The sequence below is a fragment of the Triturus cristatus genome, chromosome 2_2 (genome assembly GCF_964204655.1).
Source record: "Triturus cristatus chromosome 2_2, aTriCri1.1, whole genome shotgun sequence".
In the NCBI taxonomy this organism is placed as follows: Eukaryota; Metazoa; Chordata; class Amphibia; order Caudata; family Salamandridae; genus Triturus; species Triturus cristatus.
Window position 1 is genome coordinate 1,091,887,867 of NC_140582.1, and position 19,070 is coordinate 1,091,906,936.

Consider the following 19,070-nt stretch of genomic DNA (forward strand, 5'->3'; position numbering starts at 1 on the left):
CCTATCTGAGCTGCTAGACCAGAACCTTCCTGGACTGGAAACAAGAATCCTTGGAACAGTTTTGGGGTATCACCTCATATCAGCCAAGATAGCCTGAATCCAGTGGCATGGCGAGCACAGTACCCATGTCTGGGCATCCCCGTACCACTTGGGTGACAAATGCAAAAAGAACAAGTGATGGACGGAATGTTAAACAATGTCAAACACTCATCCCCAGTACATACATTTAGATATTAATTCGTATTTACATATCAAGATAACCCTGACTATGACTTTCCATTGGCATTTTAGTACTAAAGTTTATATGCAGTGTTAATGAAATTCACTTTCATAAAGTCAAACTTTGAATAACGGGCCAGAGAAGAAACAATGCGGTTAGAATTTATTTGCCTCACACCACACAAAAAAAGCCCGAAGAGCATTTAACAAAAAACAAAAGAGAATTAAAAAAAAAACAAAAAAAAACGAGGTTGAAAACAAGAAAACAATGGCAAAAATCAGAAAGGCAATGAGGATTTGGGTTTTCTAATATAGGTTGTGTTGTGCAACACAAATGAAGGAGCTCTGTGTTGCGCCGAACTAAGGTGGGTCATGTTCTTAATAAAACATATCTATAATCTTTCAACTACACCCTAATTGCCGGTTGACATGTCTGTGTTCTTCTTGAGTCTCATGTGTCAGTGGATTATGTATTACTTTATTGTGTACAATTTCCACCTTATTTTGTGTGCTTTACGTGGCGCCCTGAGCTAGTGAGTTGTTGGTTTACGCGCCTCGGCTTTATCCACTGAGATTGAAACACATGTCAGGGTTTGCTCTGGCCACAAAGGTTTGGAGTCTTGGAGCTAAAAATATGTTTATTTGACTAGTATTTACTAAACTAATTTGTTCTTCAATGACATGACTAGTATTTAAGTGCTGAATATTAACTTGAGGCAAAAGCTTTGTTGCCTTTATTCAAAGGTAACTGGTCTTGATGAATTCCAACAAGAGCAAAACACGTGTCAAGTTTCTGTCTTCTTGGGAGGCATTTTGCCAGTACTTACAATAAAAATAGTTTTCCTGAATTGTTTGCTGTACCTTTCTGGCTAAGTATGGGTAATACTTTACTGTACATATATCTCTGACTCTGAGATAGAAAACATATTTCCTCTTACAATTTAGAGTGATGCAGAGTGAATATTGGTGTGCTGTGCACTCTCTACCTAAATTGGGATTTTCACAGAGTTCATTCCTTTGAATTATCCTAATGTGGCAAGGAGACAAGCGTAGGTTTTTTCTTATACACTCATTGAATCGTTTAAACCGTGGTCGAATTCATGGCAGGTTTTCAGGCTAATCATTGACAATACATGTAAGTTCCATTTAAGATAAACTGTGAGTTCTACTTTCATGGATGTCAAGAAAATCTGCTATAGATCTGGCCCTCCTGGAATTATGATGATCAATTCTAGTTTAAATTATGTAATATTAAAGTGGCGAATTCAAAACGACTGTGTAATCCTTACTGAGAAGATGTCTTGTGCTCCTTCCAGTTATCACGCGTGCAAAGACTGGCTTTGTTTGAAGTCTAGAACTTTACTTTACTGTGTCCCATCCCTTTTTGAAAGATTTGCTATGATCCTCTCCACATAGCCAAGATGTCAAATGTGCTGCTTTGTGAAACTGATTCCAAGCAGAGTCTGTACCAGCAGAGGTGGATGCATTCTCAGGAGTTTGTTTCGTTGTCCCCTCCCACTATTCCTATGAATGGCCTTACGCGCATCAGTGTCTTTATTTCATGGGTTTGATGCAATCTCCTAACGTCATGTGGTTCGTAATCACACAACGAAACGGAATGCCCAAATCATATAACATAAATATGTACATACACATTACACAGCTGCAATGAGATTTACAATTGGTGGAATATTGAAGCTTAAAGCCTTTGCAGCTGTCCTTGAAGAATATTGGATGTCTTCTTTGTTCCTTCTTTGCAGAAGGTCTCTTGCTCTCGGCCATCTCTGTCGCCTGCTGTCATCGTGATTGTCACACATATCTGTTGGGGACGTTGGGCCTCGCGTTGTTCTCAATTATAGGTCTAAAATGCAGAACAGAGAAGAGTGCATGATGTACCATGAGCAGAAACACAATAAATCAATCATGTGATCCATGTAGAATTGCGTGGTGACCAGGTCGCAATAGGGCACACAAGATGTCCCGGAAATTTGCCATAGCAACCCCTATACTAAGACGAGGAAGCCTGACCACTGCGAGGGTGGTTCTGGGGGTGGATCTCGACTCAAAGAATTTTAAACACAAGATGTCCCGGAAATTTGCCATAGCAACCCCTATACTAAGACGAGGAAGCCTGACCACTGCGAGGGTGGTTCTGGGGGTGGATCTCGACTCAAAGAATTTTAAAGCCATTTTGCATGATAAACTGCCTTTTTCGCATCTCCTTTCCTCATTTATTATTCTCTCTCATCCTTTCTCTTGATTCCTCTCCTCTTCCATTCACTAACCATAATATCACTAAACCTAGGCTCTCGCTCCTCCTTTCTTCTCTACCCGAATGATATATCTCTCCTGCTTTTTCCTGAGACTTACTCCCAATTCTCTATCCCAACTTTTTGTGCTTGCTCCCTTCACTTCACTTCCTTCTCTTTTCCTACCCTGTTTAGTTCTCTCTCCACCTTTCTCTCATCCTGAGGGCCATGGATGACAATCACGCCAACATTCTGGCCACCAGAGGTTCGTCCAGAGGAATTGGGGCTGGGGATGAAGGGGCTATGAGAGCACCGGTCGAGGAAGGGTGGCGTCTGTTTTTGCACTACTCAGTAACTGCACGATTGCTATGGACAGCGTATAATAGACAGAGTATAGAAATGCCCCCATAACTTCAAATCTGGGATTTCTTTACATCAGGCTACTTCGACTTCTATAGTATTCACTGGGAGTGGGAAACATCAGAACCGGAAGAACACAGAGTTATTTGTAATGATATGAATGGGACGGAATAGGAAGCTAGATCATTTGTTTCTGCAGAGCAATCATAATTTTCAAAAATCAAAGCATGACATCAGGGATTTGGGAGTTAAGGAACATGACACCAGGACTGGAACAGTGAGGGAGACAAGATTAACCTTGGGGATGTTTTAGTGGAGAGGCATGGCACAAGGGATCAGATCATGTAATATTGAACCAAGGCAATGTAAGTTTGCACCAATATTTGTAACAACCACTGCAAAAAAGATTGTTTAGTATTGATCAGTCACTAAAACATCATCTTTTTGTATGGGCTGGTAATTGCAAATGTTAGTTTTGCACTGGTCGATCAGTGGAAAACTGTCCTGCAAACTTTCTGGTCATAGTCTGGAAGGATTGTTCAAGCAGAGAGGAGTATGGTGTAATCCGTTAGGGACTTTTTCATCATTTGCAGCTGGTGCCAGGGGGTAGGGGGTCCTCCAGTCTCCAGACATAGAATATTCGGGCTGCAAAGCATCTCAGCCATTTTTATTCCTTATTTGTGAAAGGAGATCAGAGAATCCTGTCAGTCCTCCCCTCCCCTGGCCCAGCTTTATAGATCTCAGACTGGCTACCGCTTCTACCAGGTAAGTGCACAATTGCAGAGGGGGTGTTCAAGAGAAGATGGGGCCACTTTTTCAGAGGAGAGGAGCCTCCCTGTGAAGATTGAGCTGTACATGTAAAGAACAGAAAGGTTATGTGTCTAGGGGTAGCCCAGAAACAATTCAATGCAATCCAAACACCAACGACAGCTCTACCATACTCTGGCCAGATTTGCTAAGGCTGTGTGCTGCTGTAAAGTGATGCAGTGCAAAACATTGGTATTTACTTTCTAATACAAAAAGCTTTATGTGCACTTTTGCATTAAGGGGGCACTGATGGAGTGTCTCTTGGGAGGATCAGTGCAAACACCCACAGCGTGTGATATAATCCCGATCTACTTCGATGGCAAGACCAACCCTTACGTCGAAAACTAACACCTCCTAGAAGCAGGCATTAAGAAGGGGAAATGTTTTCAATTGTTTTTTTAAAATCCCCACGTTCCATGCGTGCTGTAGTGCACTGCACACACTCATTGTGTGAGATCCTTCTTAAGTCTGTCTAGATGGAAGAGTGACAGCTCTGCACTGTGTCCCCCCCGCACAACAGAGCAAACGTGGTTGGTGCACTGCATGAAAAATTAGTAAATCTCTCCCACATCTCTCCCCACTTTGGATCCTCACGGGTGAGTAGCACGCTTTCTAAATCCCTGATTGATTGATTGAGAGTGACATTCCCAGTCAATGTGTCATTCAACCTCACAGTTATGGAGAAGTGCTTAGGCAAACTAAAGTACAGAAATCTGTCTCTGGTATTACTTCTAAATAACTGAATTATCCTTGTATCTTTAAAAATGTACAATTTCACTTTAATGCTATCGCATGCAAAAACAAGCTTATACTCATATAACAACCATTCTTCTTCTGCAAATAAATGATGAATCCTCATGTCAGTAGACAAAAATGCAGAATGTTACCCTGGTACAATCACAAGTAAAAATCAAACATACCTACTTTTGTAGACGTCTGTTTTTTCCTATAATAATTATGCAGATTAGGCCTACAATTCATGATGTCTTTCTTCAGCATCTGACACATTTTACGCTATGCTGACTCCCTTGGACCAACAGATAATTCTTTCCTTTAATCACATTTAACAAGCATTGGCACAGCCAAAAGGTCTTGCCTGGGTGGGGGTGGGGGGTGAATATCGAGACCCCGTCTCGATATCCACCAGATGCCTGGGTGGGAGGGGGAGAAGAAACAGGGATGGGAGGGTGGGTGGTAGAAGAAAAGGGATGGGAGGGTGAGTTGAAAGTGGAGGTTAATTTTGGCTCCACCAGTGTGTCTGTCACAAGTTATGTTGACTAATGTGCAATTAGCACTTCGCATACTCTTTTGGTTTATTAACAAGTCCTTAGCAATGGAGCTTCAATTATATTTCTGAAACGTTCCATGATAATACACTAAGAAACCTCTGTGTATATTGATGCTGATAGATTTTACTTTAAATTGTAGTTTAGTTACCCGAATGTTTTATTGTGTCACCCTAATTCACCTATAATATTTCTGTAACCATGATTTATTCATCTAAAGTATGTTCATATTGTGGTATTAATAGTGTGACCACACGTGCACATATATCCAAATGTCGGGAGCACATCGATTATTTTACTAAGTTAGCATGGCCAAAGGCCTTAGACTTTTATGATTTCAATGTTTAACCTTCCACGTGAAAGCTGCTTGTTTGCATAGTTTCTTTCCTCTGCAGGTGCAGATGCAAGCCTCCATTAGTCATTGAAAGGGCATTGTTTGTTTGTAGCGATAGTAAGGTATGGGGGAAACCTTTGGCAAGAAGAAGCCAGTGTCTATCAGAGAAGATGGAAATGTACTGGAAGATGATGCCGTTGGTTACCTTGAATACTTTGTGTGCTAATAGGCATTGCGTAGTTAGTGCGAGCAGCAGACTCCTTTAGATTTTCTAGAGGTACAGACCTCATTGCTACATCTTTGAGTGTGGCTTTATGCTTTACACTCTTTTCAAGTGGAGTACTTGTCTCCATTATGCTGACACCTTTCTTTGCTTCCTTGATTAATTAGGGTTTCCCAAATATAGAATAGGGATAGAATAATATATAGATCTCAAAGTTACTCATGACAAGGCAGGAGGAGCGAAACTTACAATTTAACTTGGAAATTATATTCCTTATCCTTTGCATAACAGGGATGAAATTTCAAGTATGTTTCATATTGCTTAAACTGAATTTCCTTTGGAGATTCAAAATTATTTTGATGGTTTTATACTTTTATAACCTGCATCTGAGACTCATTTATGTTAGTTTGATTCTGAGTCTGTAATAAATCAAATTAACCTTATTTGGTAGTCCTGGCTTTATTGTATGACCAAAAGCGTTAGACTGTTAATTGATATTGTAAATTGATGACTAACTCCCTCTTACCTCTTAAGCTATGACAAGATTGATCAACCAAAGAAGAAGGTTGCTTGTAGGGCTGCGATTCCATCAACAGGAAGAAGGAACAGACACAGGGTGAGGGGAAGTGAAAAAGAAATGAAGCGCTTTGATGCGGGCAGCGTTGACTGCATCATAGCACTTTTTTTCAGAGCAAATAGTACGTGAGCCACAACACGAGCAAATTATGGCCAGCGGAGGAACACTAATCTCTCTAATCTGTGCTTGGTCAGTGCACAAAGGAAAGAAAAGGAAGTGACGTATTGAAAGTACTGCCCAATTAGAAGGCAGCAAAGAAGAGTGGTAATGATGCAAACAAATGGTAAACAATAGGTGGGTTCTAACCCCAACACAAGAGTCTCTCAAGCAAGAGAGCATTCGCTAGTGCATGCTTGTGCAGGCGAGACCTTAAAATGGAGCAACATCTGCTGGTGCTGTGACTCGTTTCTGAAGTATTTACATGTGTGTATCTGCCTAGGGAAAATCTTAGTATTTCCAACTAGTCACACAATCCTGGTGGTAATTATTTTTCTATGAACACCAGCAGATCAAGGTGCACAGCCACAGAAGACAAAAGTGAGGCAGTCCCATGATTGGCAAGTCTAGTTTCCAGCAATGAAATATTAGCATTCTATTGCACTGCACTATTTGACTTACATCATCCTCCAGTGTTACAAGGATTGATCTGCTCAGTTCATTGCCATCATTTACAGGCTGACAGCACATGTACAGTGTGATTGACAGTGCACGAGCATTTCAAACCCTCTGCAGTTCAATCGCACTGCATGTGTGACACTCCCACTTTGTTTTTTATTTTTGCCTGATGTTTATCTGTGGGTATTAAGCTGTGTCCTGCTCAGCTTCAGACCTTCACACTCATAAGGAAATAAGGAGGGGCAACCAGTGCTTAATATAGAGGAGAAAAAAAACATAAGTGTCCAGCCCCTCATCAAGAGGTCATTGCAGCTAGCACTACCAACTGCCATTGTCAGCACTGCCAATAAAAGTACCTACACAACTACTAACCATTACACAGCTACAAATTTGGCAATTCAGACTTTTCAAGGACCCCCAAAGCTATAAGAATGGCTTGGGTGGCCGGTATTAGTTGAATTTAATGTATATTGAATTAATAAACCACTGTTGTTCTGTTCATCTCTAAACTATACAAACAGCGCCACCATGTGGCAGCTGTTATAAAAGCTGGTGTTTAAAATTAAGTGCCGGTGCCCAGCACAGGAAATCACTGCTCAAATAAAGCACTGGCTGCCACTGAGTGGGGTAGAGGCTAAAGAGAGTGACAACTGCCCCAGGTACTTTAAACAACTGTGTTCAGTGCACCAACTGGCTGGGTAGATGCCTAATGTCCGTTATGGACAGTCTGACCTTGCCAGAATTGTTGGGTCGCTTTAAGGTGCTCAGTGCGAAACTACAGCTTCCTCCAAACATAAGGAACTGCATTTTGGAGCTGTTAAACTGTGGCATCTAGGACTTTACCCTCAGCAGCACTTGTTTAAGATCCTTAACGGCAGTCAGGACAGGGGACACTTTGATGTATACCTTCCTGTTATCAGCATATGGGCAATCCATGACTTGCCCACCCTTACAAAAGTGGACATGGGTTTTACTGGATAAGGCTTGTGAGAACAAAGACGTAACACATTCAACTTTGTGCAAAATATTTTAGAAATTGAACACAATATCATTATTGTATGAGGTATTATTATTATCAATGGCGTTCTGATAAGAAACTACCTGTCCCACAGTGATGTTACATTTAAACAGTGCTTAATTTGAGCTGGTGGTTTCCGATGCTTGGCACCGGCACTTAATTGTCAAAATAAACACATATGACGGTATGCCACATGGTGGCGCTCCTTGTCTAGTTTAGAGATAAGCACAAAAATAATTGTTTATTGATTCAATGTACATTAAAAATGAATAATAACTGTTGCCACAGATATTTGTATAGCTTTGGGGCCTGGAATAGTCAGAATTCCATGGCCCAAAGCTGTAGAAGCAGATATATTTTTACTGTAATTGGCAGAGCTAGCAGCATAAATAGGTGGTGCAAGCGGAAGTGGCCTCCTAGCGAGGGCCTTGACGCTTATTTTTTGACAAATTCAGCACTGCATTCAAATCACATTGTGAAATTCAGATTTCTCCTTCCTTATTGCGGTTTATCTTACTTCTAAGACACCTTGGCTATGATTACTTCCTGTTCCCATGCGTCTTTTACTAAATTCTAAATATCATCTTAAAAGGTAACATCTCTAGCAACATATTTAAGCAGATTGTGCAGGAAGCTTTGAAAAACGTATACCAAAACTGTCAATCAAAAAAGGTAACTGACAAGACTGGAACACACCATCAGGACTAAACAATGTTGTAAGAGTGCAAAATAATGGCATCAATATTTTGTAAAAGATGATAATCCACACAGAAAGCTTGGATAACATTTAAAAAGAAGGTTGACTGGCAGCATGTAGATGTATGTGGTAATTTTGATAAATATGACGTCGATGTACGCCATTTCTGTTAGATATACATTGCTGACATTTGTTGTTTGCGATTGGAATTCTGTTTTGGACTTTATTTTCAAATCATTGTGTGAAAAGAGGGAGATCTGTTGATGTCTCTGTCGAGTGGAATTTTAGGGGTTGTTGTAACGCTGTTTATGCTAAGTGGAACAGTAGAATATTTAGGTACACAACTGTTTAGATTCCTTTCTTCGTCATTTACTGGTTTTACTCCCTGGCTTCCTGTGTGGCTCATTTCTCTTAGGGAACGACCATTAACTTACTACCGGAACAATCCTTCATTTCAGGTTATCTATAAGACAATTTTCACAGCACATCATGCAAAATATTCAAACACTTCAAATTTTTAAGGCAACAATCAGAGGTATGTCCTTTGCAGAACCAGTGCTTCCATAAGGCAGCATCCTTACGTCTGACCTAGTGTAGTGTTACAGTTTTATATCGGTGTAGGGTTTTTAGTAAAGACAGGAAGATTGGCGCTCAGACTAGTTTGCGTTGTGTCTACTATGCTCAGAGTATGCACGGTGCTGCCAGGTCGGGGGAAATACCCTGTAACCCCCGTAAATGTGTGAGTCAAGAACCGACACCAATAATTAGAACACAGTCCTGGGCACACGTAATAAGTATATAACAATGGTTGAAATGTCTCGTATTGTACCAATATCTGTGGTCGACACCAGTGTATTATTCAAATGTATTTAATGATGTAACAACGAAAAACAACCAGCCAACACGTGTTTTGTCACATGAGGGAACTATCCCGTGACTTCTTCAGGGCGCGAGGCCGGTGATAATTCCAATTCGGCCAGGGGGTCAATGAGGACCAACCGGTCCACGTCACAGTTAGTAGTGAGAGGGAAAGGGGGCCCAATGTGGTAGACCCCTGCGGATAAGGCTGTAAGTAGGGCGGTACGGACACTAAATACATGCCGACCTCTATAAGAGTGTGACACGTCTTGATGACAGGCCGTGAGGAATAGTATTCAGATTCGTCCAGTGTCTAAAGGAAGTTAGTAGGCGGGTGCGCCGTACTAATGAAGTTGATCTTGAATCAATATGGTGAACTGGAGGAGACCCTGGTACCATTTCGATTTCCGGATGCGGTCCTCATTGACCCTCTGGCCGGGTTGGAATTATCACCGGCCTCGCGCCCTGAAGAAGTCATGGGATAGTTCGATCATGTGATGAAACACGTGTTGGCTGGTTGTTTTTCATTGTTGCATCATTAAATACATTTGAATAATATACTGGTGTCGACCACAGATATTGGTACAATATGAGACATTTCAGCCATTGTTATATCCTTATTACATGTGCCCAGGACTGTGTTCTAGTGTTACAGTTTGTTAATAGTCAAGTGCACATACAGAGCCCTACACAACACTGGACCAGAATACCTGAACAGCCGCATACACTTTCACCAACCCAACAGACACCTATTCTCTGCTTCACTCTCACTTGCACACATTCCCCACATCTGCAAAGGCAACACCGGAGGTCGCTCATTCTCCTTCATCGCATGGAACAACCTCTCTCAACACATCAGAGCCTCCTCCTCAATTCTTGAGTTCAGAGTAACGCTGAAGACCTGGCTCTTCGTATTAACCACCTTGGGGACCACAAACCTGGCCAAGCGCCTGGATACACTCTTGAGTGATTAGTGCGCTATACAAATCAATGTAACATAACATAAAATAACGGGGAGTTCTCTAGGGGTTGAATATTATTTTGAATAGAGAACCCAACATCCTTGCACTGTTCATTGTGCATGAAAAGTGTCTTTCTTCTTCGGCCAATATTTTCAAGCGCTGCTCCTATCTTGAGAAACCTTCAAAAGGGCTTCTTTGAGATATATGGGGAGCTTGTTGACAGATACATTTGATTGGTGTATATAACTGGGTACCTTATTTCTAACTCCAGCCTAACTGGTAAGTAAAGGTAAACAACATTTACCACAAAACTTTTTCCCCGCAGGGAATTACAACGTGGTTGTTACAATGACCGTGTTTTAATTCCGCAAACCATTACTCCGCAAGGCGGAACAACGACTTGTGAAGGGGGGAGAAGGTGTTGGATTTAAAATCCAACACCTTCCCTAATGTCCGCGCAGACTGGAGTTGGAATAATAAATTAGACTATTCCAACATCCAGCGCCCCCCCTCGTAACAACGACTTGCGGGGTAATGGTATGTGGAATTACAACGCGGTCGTTGTAACGACCGCGTTGTAATTCCCTGCGGGGAAAAAGACTGCGGGATAACGAGGCATATTCGGTAAGTAAAATATGCAAAGCTGGTGGATTACTTATGTCTAAAGTTACTGAGTAATGTTGCTGATCTTGTCTTGTACAAAAGTTAGCATAAAATGCCAGACAAGTGTACTGTGCTGCATGTGTTTAGCAAGTTTGTGTCTGGCGGGTAGTAGATCCTCTTTAAATAAACAAAAAACCTCACATAATCAGCCTGTACATAAGGTCTTATTTCCCCAATAGCTATTTCAAAATGTAATGCATAAAGAAAAAATATAATCAAAATTCTCCATAGCACCCGGCCATCTTATATAACCACTTAATAAAACAAAGGGGAAAAAAGTATTGTATACTGACCTCTTTGCATTGTGATGTTTGCACCGTTTTCTTCTTATTAAAACTAAATGAAAATCAAAAGAAAAAAATCCAGTGAGTTACAGAATTAAATATTATGCAAACAGTGCTCACAAAGGGCCAAATGTACAAAGGGTTATAGCGTTTGCAAACCCTCTCACTCGGAAACACAGAGGGTTTGCAAACGCTAAAGTCCTTTTTCAACACCAGAACGCACAGGGTTCCTGTGCTCTAAGTGCCCTTTCCGACTTAATTCAGGCATTACTAATTACTCTGAGCACAAAAGTAGGGCAGGGAGAGGATGCGCAGCCGAAAAGACAGAGGCGTGCAAGAATAGAGTAAAGGAGGAGATGGTCAAGAACACCGCCAGAAATGGGCTAGCCAATGTCCCTAAGGCTACACATGAACCGTTCGTGCAATGCCTCCTATTGAATGTTCGCTCGGTGGGAAAACATAAATATCAGCTAGAAGATCTGATTCAGTTATCCACCCTGGACATACTTTTTGTGACAGAAACCTAGACGATAATACCTCATGCCCAAACTGGAATATCGCGTTACCAGAGGGCTATGCAGTCACCTCACAAGACAGAGAGGAAGGCAGAGGAGGAGGCATAGCCATTATTTACCGAGATCATCTAAAGGTGCGTGTGGAAGCCATCTCAGTTTTGCCAGCAGAGGCGCTGCATTTCTGTATAAAATTAAATAACCTCACTACCTTTCAGGGGCTTCTTATATATCGTCCGCCTGGACCCAGAGCGGCTTTTTCCCAAGCTTTAATGACGCTTCTGGAGTCATATACAGACTCTCACTCCCTCACAATCCTGGGCAATTTTAATTACCATCTAGATTTAATAAATAACTCAGAAACAGCCAGACTGCTGGATAATCTTGCAGCTTTTAGTTTAATTCAATTAGTAACCAAACCCACCCATTCGGCGGGCCACACTCTGGATGGCATTTTTACCAATAACTCGGACATTAACTTGACCAAAACATTAACTCTCCCATCGACAGACCATAAGGCTGTCCATTTTAACATCATGGTTAGCAGCCTTACCACTGCACTCAACCAAGCCATCCAAGGTAAAAGGCCGACATTGGAACAAAGTTCAAGGCAATGACCCAGAGTTGGCTCTGGGCCCCCTTCTCACCCCATTATCGAACGATAATAACGAAGCAGCCTCCCAGTTTAATGAATGGCTTCTGGCAGCGGCCAATCGTGTTGCACCTGAAAAGCTGGTGGCAGTAAAAAGATCTAAGATATCGTCACCTTGATACAGCCCTGAGCTTAAGTGTCTAAAAGTAAGCTGTAGGAGAGCGGAACGTCTTTGGAGACAAGATTATAGTAATGAAAAGAAAGCAATCTATAATCAAGCCCTCCAACAATATAAGGATGCAATCATTGCTGCAAAAAAGTTATTTTTTACAACGAAGATTGAGGAAGCTGGAAATTCCAGTAAGGAATTATTTAAATCGGTCAAACTGCTGACGAAACCACAGCAGGATATTGCATTTAAAGCAGACCAAGCAATGTGCAACAAACTGGCCCTGTATTTTCAGAGTAAGGTGCAAGTGATCTATAGTGACCTCTTGAACACTCTGGGGACTCAGGATGAGCAATGCCAACTGCCTGACGTTGTTCGGTCAACTCATTGCAGATTATCCTGTTTCCAGAAAATCACTAATGATGAAGTACAAAAACTTCTCCTCTCCATAAAATCTGGATCACCCAATGACCCATGTCCTCCTGCCATTATGCACCAGGCCGTTAGGAAGATCTGTGACAAGCTTACCCCTCTTGTTAACCAAGTTTGGAATCGGGTAATTATCCTATAACCTGGAAAAGAGTGGCTATTAGGCCATTGCTCAAAAAAATGACATTGGACCCCAATGAGCCAAAGAACTATCGCCCAATTGCTGGTTTGCCAATAGTAGCAAACATTCTGGAGAAGTCAGTAAACAAGGTGTTGACTGACTATCTAGACGCAAACAACCTGCTGGATTCTACGCAGCACAGTTTTCGGTCCTATCATTCCACCGAATCTGCCCTGATTACTGCAACAGAGAAGATCCGGAAAATTGTGGATGGGGGAGGCAGGGCGGTCCTCATACTCCTATACCTATCGGCAGCATTTGACACTGTGAATCACACAGTGTTAGTGCAGCGGCTGAAGGATGTGGGGGTTGAGGACACTGCCCTGGCCCTCATCTCCTCCTTTCTGGAGAAAAGGGAGCAGAGTTTGCACTAGGATGGCTTGAAATCGGATAGTTTCCATCTTCCATGTGGGATCCCACAGGGATCGGCCCTATCCCCGACAATGTTTAACATCTACGTCACCCCGCTGGCCAGACTTATCAGGAGGTATGGTTTTGCATTGGTCTCATATGCTGATGATTCACAGCTTGTTATCTTTATTCTCAAGCAGCTGGAGGTCGCTGCTGCCAGGTTTCATGCTTGTCTCACTGAGATCATGACCTGGATGAATTTTTCTGCCCAAGTGAACAGTCTCACTTCCTCTTGCTTCTTTTTACTAAAAACGTTGAGAAAATGTTTTCCTTTTATCTCACAGGAACTACAAAAGACGGTGTTGGTGGGTCTCTTTCTACGTAAACTTGATTATTGCAATGCCCTTTTTTTGGGCATTGATAAGGCTCAGATGAGAAAACTTCAGTCTTTACAGAATGCGGCAGCAAGACTACTTTTAAATATCCCCAAAGGACAACCAACTTCGGCAGGAATTAAATCACTGCATTGGCTTCCCATCCAGCAGCGGGTGGAATTCAAGGCCTTATGGCTGATGAACAAAGCACTCTACGGCGGTGGTGCCGAAGTAATTTAAAAAAAATTCCTACTTTACACTCCTTCATGTGCTCTTAGATCTGCCAACCTAGGCTTGGTCCAGACTGCTAAGATTAGGCGGGCAAGATGAGGTGGAAGGACATTATCGAACGGCGCGGCAAAACTATGGAACAAAATGCCAATGGCCATGAGATTTCAAGCAAACTGGCAGCTCTTTAGGCAGGATTTGAAAAGATTGCTGTTTACTTCCACTTAGCCCTTCTGGTAACACAGGCCTTTCCTCTTACATACACTAGCGCCAAGACGCCACGGCAATCGAGCGCTCTACAAACATATATCCTATCCAATCAAATGTACTAAGCCCATTTATTGGCCCAGAAAACGTTTTCTGAATGTGTTAAATGGGTCTAGGACATCATACTGAATTGTTATATGGAAGGGGTGCGTTTAAGATACCATACTGAATTGTTATTTGGAAAGGGTGTTTTAGGCACCCTTTCCCAATGTCGATTATTCATATTATGTATACATGTTTTGCAACTGAAATCTAGTTGCAAAGCATTCATATTTTACTGACAGCTCACAATAGCTGATAATCCATTCGCAAATGGGAAGGGGTCCCGAAGAAACCCCTGCCACCTTTCTGAAAGTTGAAAAAACATGTTTAGGAGAATTGTGTTTATTCCCCCCCAAAAAGATTTTTTTTAATGCATCCTGTTTTTTTATATAGAAAAGGGGCACCATTAAAATAATATATAGCGTTATTTAAAAACAATCACAGATCTGATGGTCAGCTACTCAGCAGGCCACCATCCCTATGATAGCAGTGAATGGAAGAGGGCCTCAATTTGTGTCCTGGCTCGTTAATATTCATGAGGTGTGTTGAATTGTGAAGCACTAAAATTCGGTATTTTGTTAACCGACCTATTAGCACAGAGTTTGGTTAGAAAAATATGGATGAAATTGGTAAAAGTTGACGAGCAAATTGTGACCACGTTTACCACGTGCATTCTTAGTACAGAAGGGCCAACATTCTTTCTGTATTATATGTATTATATGAAACAGTGTAGTCCAAGTGACATGCAACATGGCTATTGACATAAGTGCACAAAGTATTTTGTGAGGGACTGAATTCCTGCTACTCACACTTGCCTATCAATAATGACATCTTGATTCTTTAAGCTTATTGTCTCTGCTTGACATTAATTGGTGTTCTGAGCCCTCATTCTGTTACTGTTTTGGACTCACAACTTATTTTACTCCCAAGTCTTTTAAAGACCCCCATATAGTAATCTAAAACTGATTTGATTTATCTGTATCTCTGTTTTTCTCACATTTATTCATTTGACTTGGCGATAGAGAGCTACGTGCTGTCACATGGGCCATTCAGAGCCCTTACCACAAGATGGCTTCCTGCAAGCCTGGGAGAGATTGGAAGAGGCAAACAAGTGAAAAAGAGAGAAACGAATGAGGGCGAAACCTGTCAACATGCATGGAGGCGGTGAAACCACGAAACAGAGAGTGAAGTAGTCTATAATTATGCCTGAGATAAAGATTACCGATGATGCATTCCACCATTCTGTTCTAGGAGTAGAAAACCTATGACCACTAGCAACTTGGACAACTGAAAGAGAGCAGAGGTGAACGCGCTAGTGCTAGAGGATTCAAGCAGTCTGCCTGGTTGTTTTGCAGGTAGCTAGAGTTGAGAAGGCTTGTGTTGGTCAAGCAAAGCCATTACGATTGATCCCATCTGCTGCTTCGAAAGTATAGAATCAATAGAATTGATTATGCTTGGCTGTGGAGGCGCAATCACGTCTACCCAACTAACCAGATCAAGGGGTGACATAGGGATTGGCAAGGCTGAAGGTCAGGGCGGTATGTCCCTGACACTTCCGATTGTATCAGTAAATGATTCTGATATTTTGCTGTGCACGGTTTGACGTGAGTGGTGGATCTGGACTAGTGAGCTGTAGTGTCAGCGAAATCAAGACAACGGGCCAGAATGTGGCTCATTTTTTGCATGCATCGGCTGGGCACGATCCTTTTTTCCTGAGGATCCTATCAAGTCTTTTTATGTGATTTGAGGACTTCATGGGATCTTGTGGATTAGATCTAGAGATCCACAGCCTGGTGCATGGGTTTTAATCTATATGGAAGATTCAGCACGCCAGCCAAGTCCCACTCATTTTTTTGGAAGGATTTCTTTGAATGCGTTACTGTGGGCTGGTACGGTAGATCTTTCAGGATTCTCTAACGAATTACATACTTCCTTTTACTTTGTGGGCGGTTCTCGGCTAAAAAGGAAAACAAGAGTGGTGGACTCAATCTGTTTGATGCTGGGTTGACAGTGAAAGGTTTTCTTGACATATTTATACATGGCTTTGTTTTACATATTTACATTCTAATATTTCTAGATTTCATTTCATTTGCATTCGTTTATATTATATGTATCAGGAATTTAAGTTAATTTAGAAGGCCAAGTTTCATTAAGTGTCTTAGATTAAGTTCCTATATCCAGAATACATTACATGCAAAAAGCTATAGCACTTTGATACAATAGACTCGCCAGAATGTCTTTGATGCCATGTAAAGGTCAGGGAGTTCATACACGCGATATGGCAGCGGTTCTTGGAAGGGGTCCTTCACACACTTCGCGAAACTATAAATCAAAAACTCAGCAACGATCCCAGACTTACTCTGTCACATATAACCTCGAACCTATATGCTAACAGATAGGAAGTGGCTCTGATTGGTTTGAGCTTGGTTGTGACGAAGAGAGACACAGCCAGAGTCTGTAGGTGCGGCGATGCCCCGTGCCTTGAGTGTTGGCCAATACTTGGACCGTAGGATCATGGATGATACTGTAGTTACCCATCAGCAAGTTTCAAGGGAGTCCCTACGAGTAGTTTAAAATCTGGGGAATGACAGGTAAATGTGAATAGTGTCTGACATATTCGTAGTACGATAACATTGACACAGGATATGGGTGCATGGTGCATAATGCTTATTGCAGATCTATGATTTACATGGCATGACAATGTGTATGAGATGTCAAAGGTTTTTGCTTTCATTATAAGATGACGATAGGTGATGTCCCCACTTGAGAAATCAAAAAAGTTGTGCTATAAAAATGTTTCATTTAGTTGATTTTAGGATTTAAGTCTAGTGGCTACAAGTGGTGTTTGTATCGCAGTTCTTTTAGGAAGGATGTGGCTCCTTCAAGGGGGCACCAAGCCACAAATTTACATCCTTGCAAAATATCACATGGTTTGAATGATTTGGCACATAATGTCAGACAATTCTCTTAGGGCCTCATTTATGAGAAGTGACGCATCGCTGCGTGAAAGCAGCGATGCGTCATTTCTCAGAGCGCCCTCCTTGCGACATGATGGATGCGTCATATTTATAGTATGACGCATCATGTCGCAAGGAGTTACAGATACGTCAGTATTTCTGACGTATCTGTAGGCGCAAAAGTGACACATTGCTGCAGTGTGTCACAAAAGTGACCCAACTCCAGCAATATGTCCTTTCACATGGGGCACGCCCCATGTGAAAGGGCCTGCGTCAGTCTTACGCCTGCTGTGAGGCACCCTAGAAGTGGCTCAGTGAAATCTCGTATATTTCACTGTGTCACTTCCACGATGCTTACTTACGTGGGAACGCCCACCATACATACATTATACCTGGCGCAGGTATAATGTAGCGCAAGGGTTTACAAAGTTACGCATCTACTACCTAGATGCGTCACTTTGTAAATATGGTGCAACAAGGTCCAATGTTTACGCTGCTGGTGCGTCACAAAAAGTGACGCACCGGCAGGGCAAAAGTGACGCAAGGACTCATAAATGAGTCCCTTAGTCTGATGAGTGGAGAGTCACTAGAACAAAGACAAAGGTTTTTTTTTGCTGCTGACGTTCGTTGCCATGTTCGACCGCTCCACTGCAAACTCTGGTGGAGACTCCTCTAAGTGGATATTCCATGGATCCATATGATAGCTGGTGCCCCTACCCTACTCAATGCAGCCTGGTAGAAGATCTTGCATCCTTCTCAAACATGCTCTGAAAAAACAGTTATCAAAACTAATGTTTCTGTGAGATAAAGCAGATCAAGAGAAAGTTGCTAAATTAAACAAGCAATCACATTCAATGTTTGACCACTGCACTTGTATTCAGCAGCAGGGCCTTTGAAGCTGGCGTCGCGGCTATTAGCTTGAAAATCATAAGCCCTAAAACAGTAGGAAGGTAGGGGGCAAGGGTTAAATAGGTTGTTAGCTTTTAAAATTAGGATCTGGTCCTCAGAAATGGTGTTTTCCCCATCATGGAGCGCAAATAGTTTTTTCAAGGAGTAAATCACTATGGGAGTAAATTTCTAATCACAATCATAAATCAAATCCTAATACTTCTCTAATGTGCACTGTTGCAAAAAACAAATGTTATCCTCAAATATTGAATTACAAATGATAATCAATTTCTTCAAATATGTTTCATTATCAGAACATCATACGTCTTCAACAAATTCAATATTTGAGGAAAACATTTGTGTTTTTGCAACAGTGCACATTGGACAAGTATTACTACTAGATTTATGATTGTGATTAGATTTGACATGCTTGACATCATGCCTACCAATGTAGCACGATAAGGTTATAGGAATAGTAAGCGTAGAATAGAAGTAGAGTTAGGAGTCTCCACTACCAAATATAGAGTACATTTCTAATACCAATACTTGTGATGGTAGTTCCTCCATGCTGATGACGCATGGTGGGCATTATGCTGCGAAGATTTGTATCCCAAAGTGGCACCCACATCAGTGGAAAAGTTGGTTATCCAAAAATATGGTGAATAGTACACCACATGTGTGGCACAAGTATTTTCTCAACCAAGCTAGTGGTTTGCCATTTTGACGGCTAAACTAGCAAATTAGTTTTCCTCTGGCCAGACTCTCCGTCTAATATACTTTTACTGACACCAACAATTAAATCTTTTAAAATTGCAAACGTTTTCCAACATTTACAAGCTATTTATGAAAATAATTTAACATTTCACTCACCTGGCAACTATTTTCTTTTGAAGAAACAACAAAACAATGCTGACTAAGTCATATGCTG

General features: G+C 41.6%; 1 protein-coding gene across 1 annotated transcript in view; it reads right to left on the reverse strand.

Moving 5' to 3' along the window:
• Window positions 1–365: 365 nt before the first annotated feature.
• The window catches only part of CD8A (CD8 subunit alpha), a 55,017-nt gene continuing 36,312 nt past the window's right edge, over window positions 366–19,070 (reverse strand). Inside the window, exons 5-6 of the mRNA XM_085642639.1 lie at window positions 11,162–11,204; window positions 366–2,080 (exon numbers count right to left, since the gene is read on the reverse strand). Of these exons, the coding sequence (XP_085498765.1) occupies window positions 2,029–2,080; window positions 11,162–11,204 (95 nt within the window). The 3' untranslated portion in view covers window positions 366–2,028. The remainder of the gene's footprint in view (window positions 2,081–11,161; window positions 11,205–19,070) is intronic.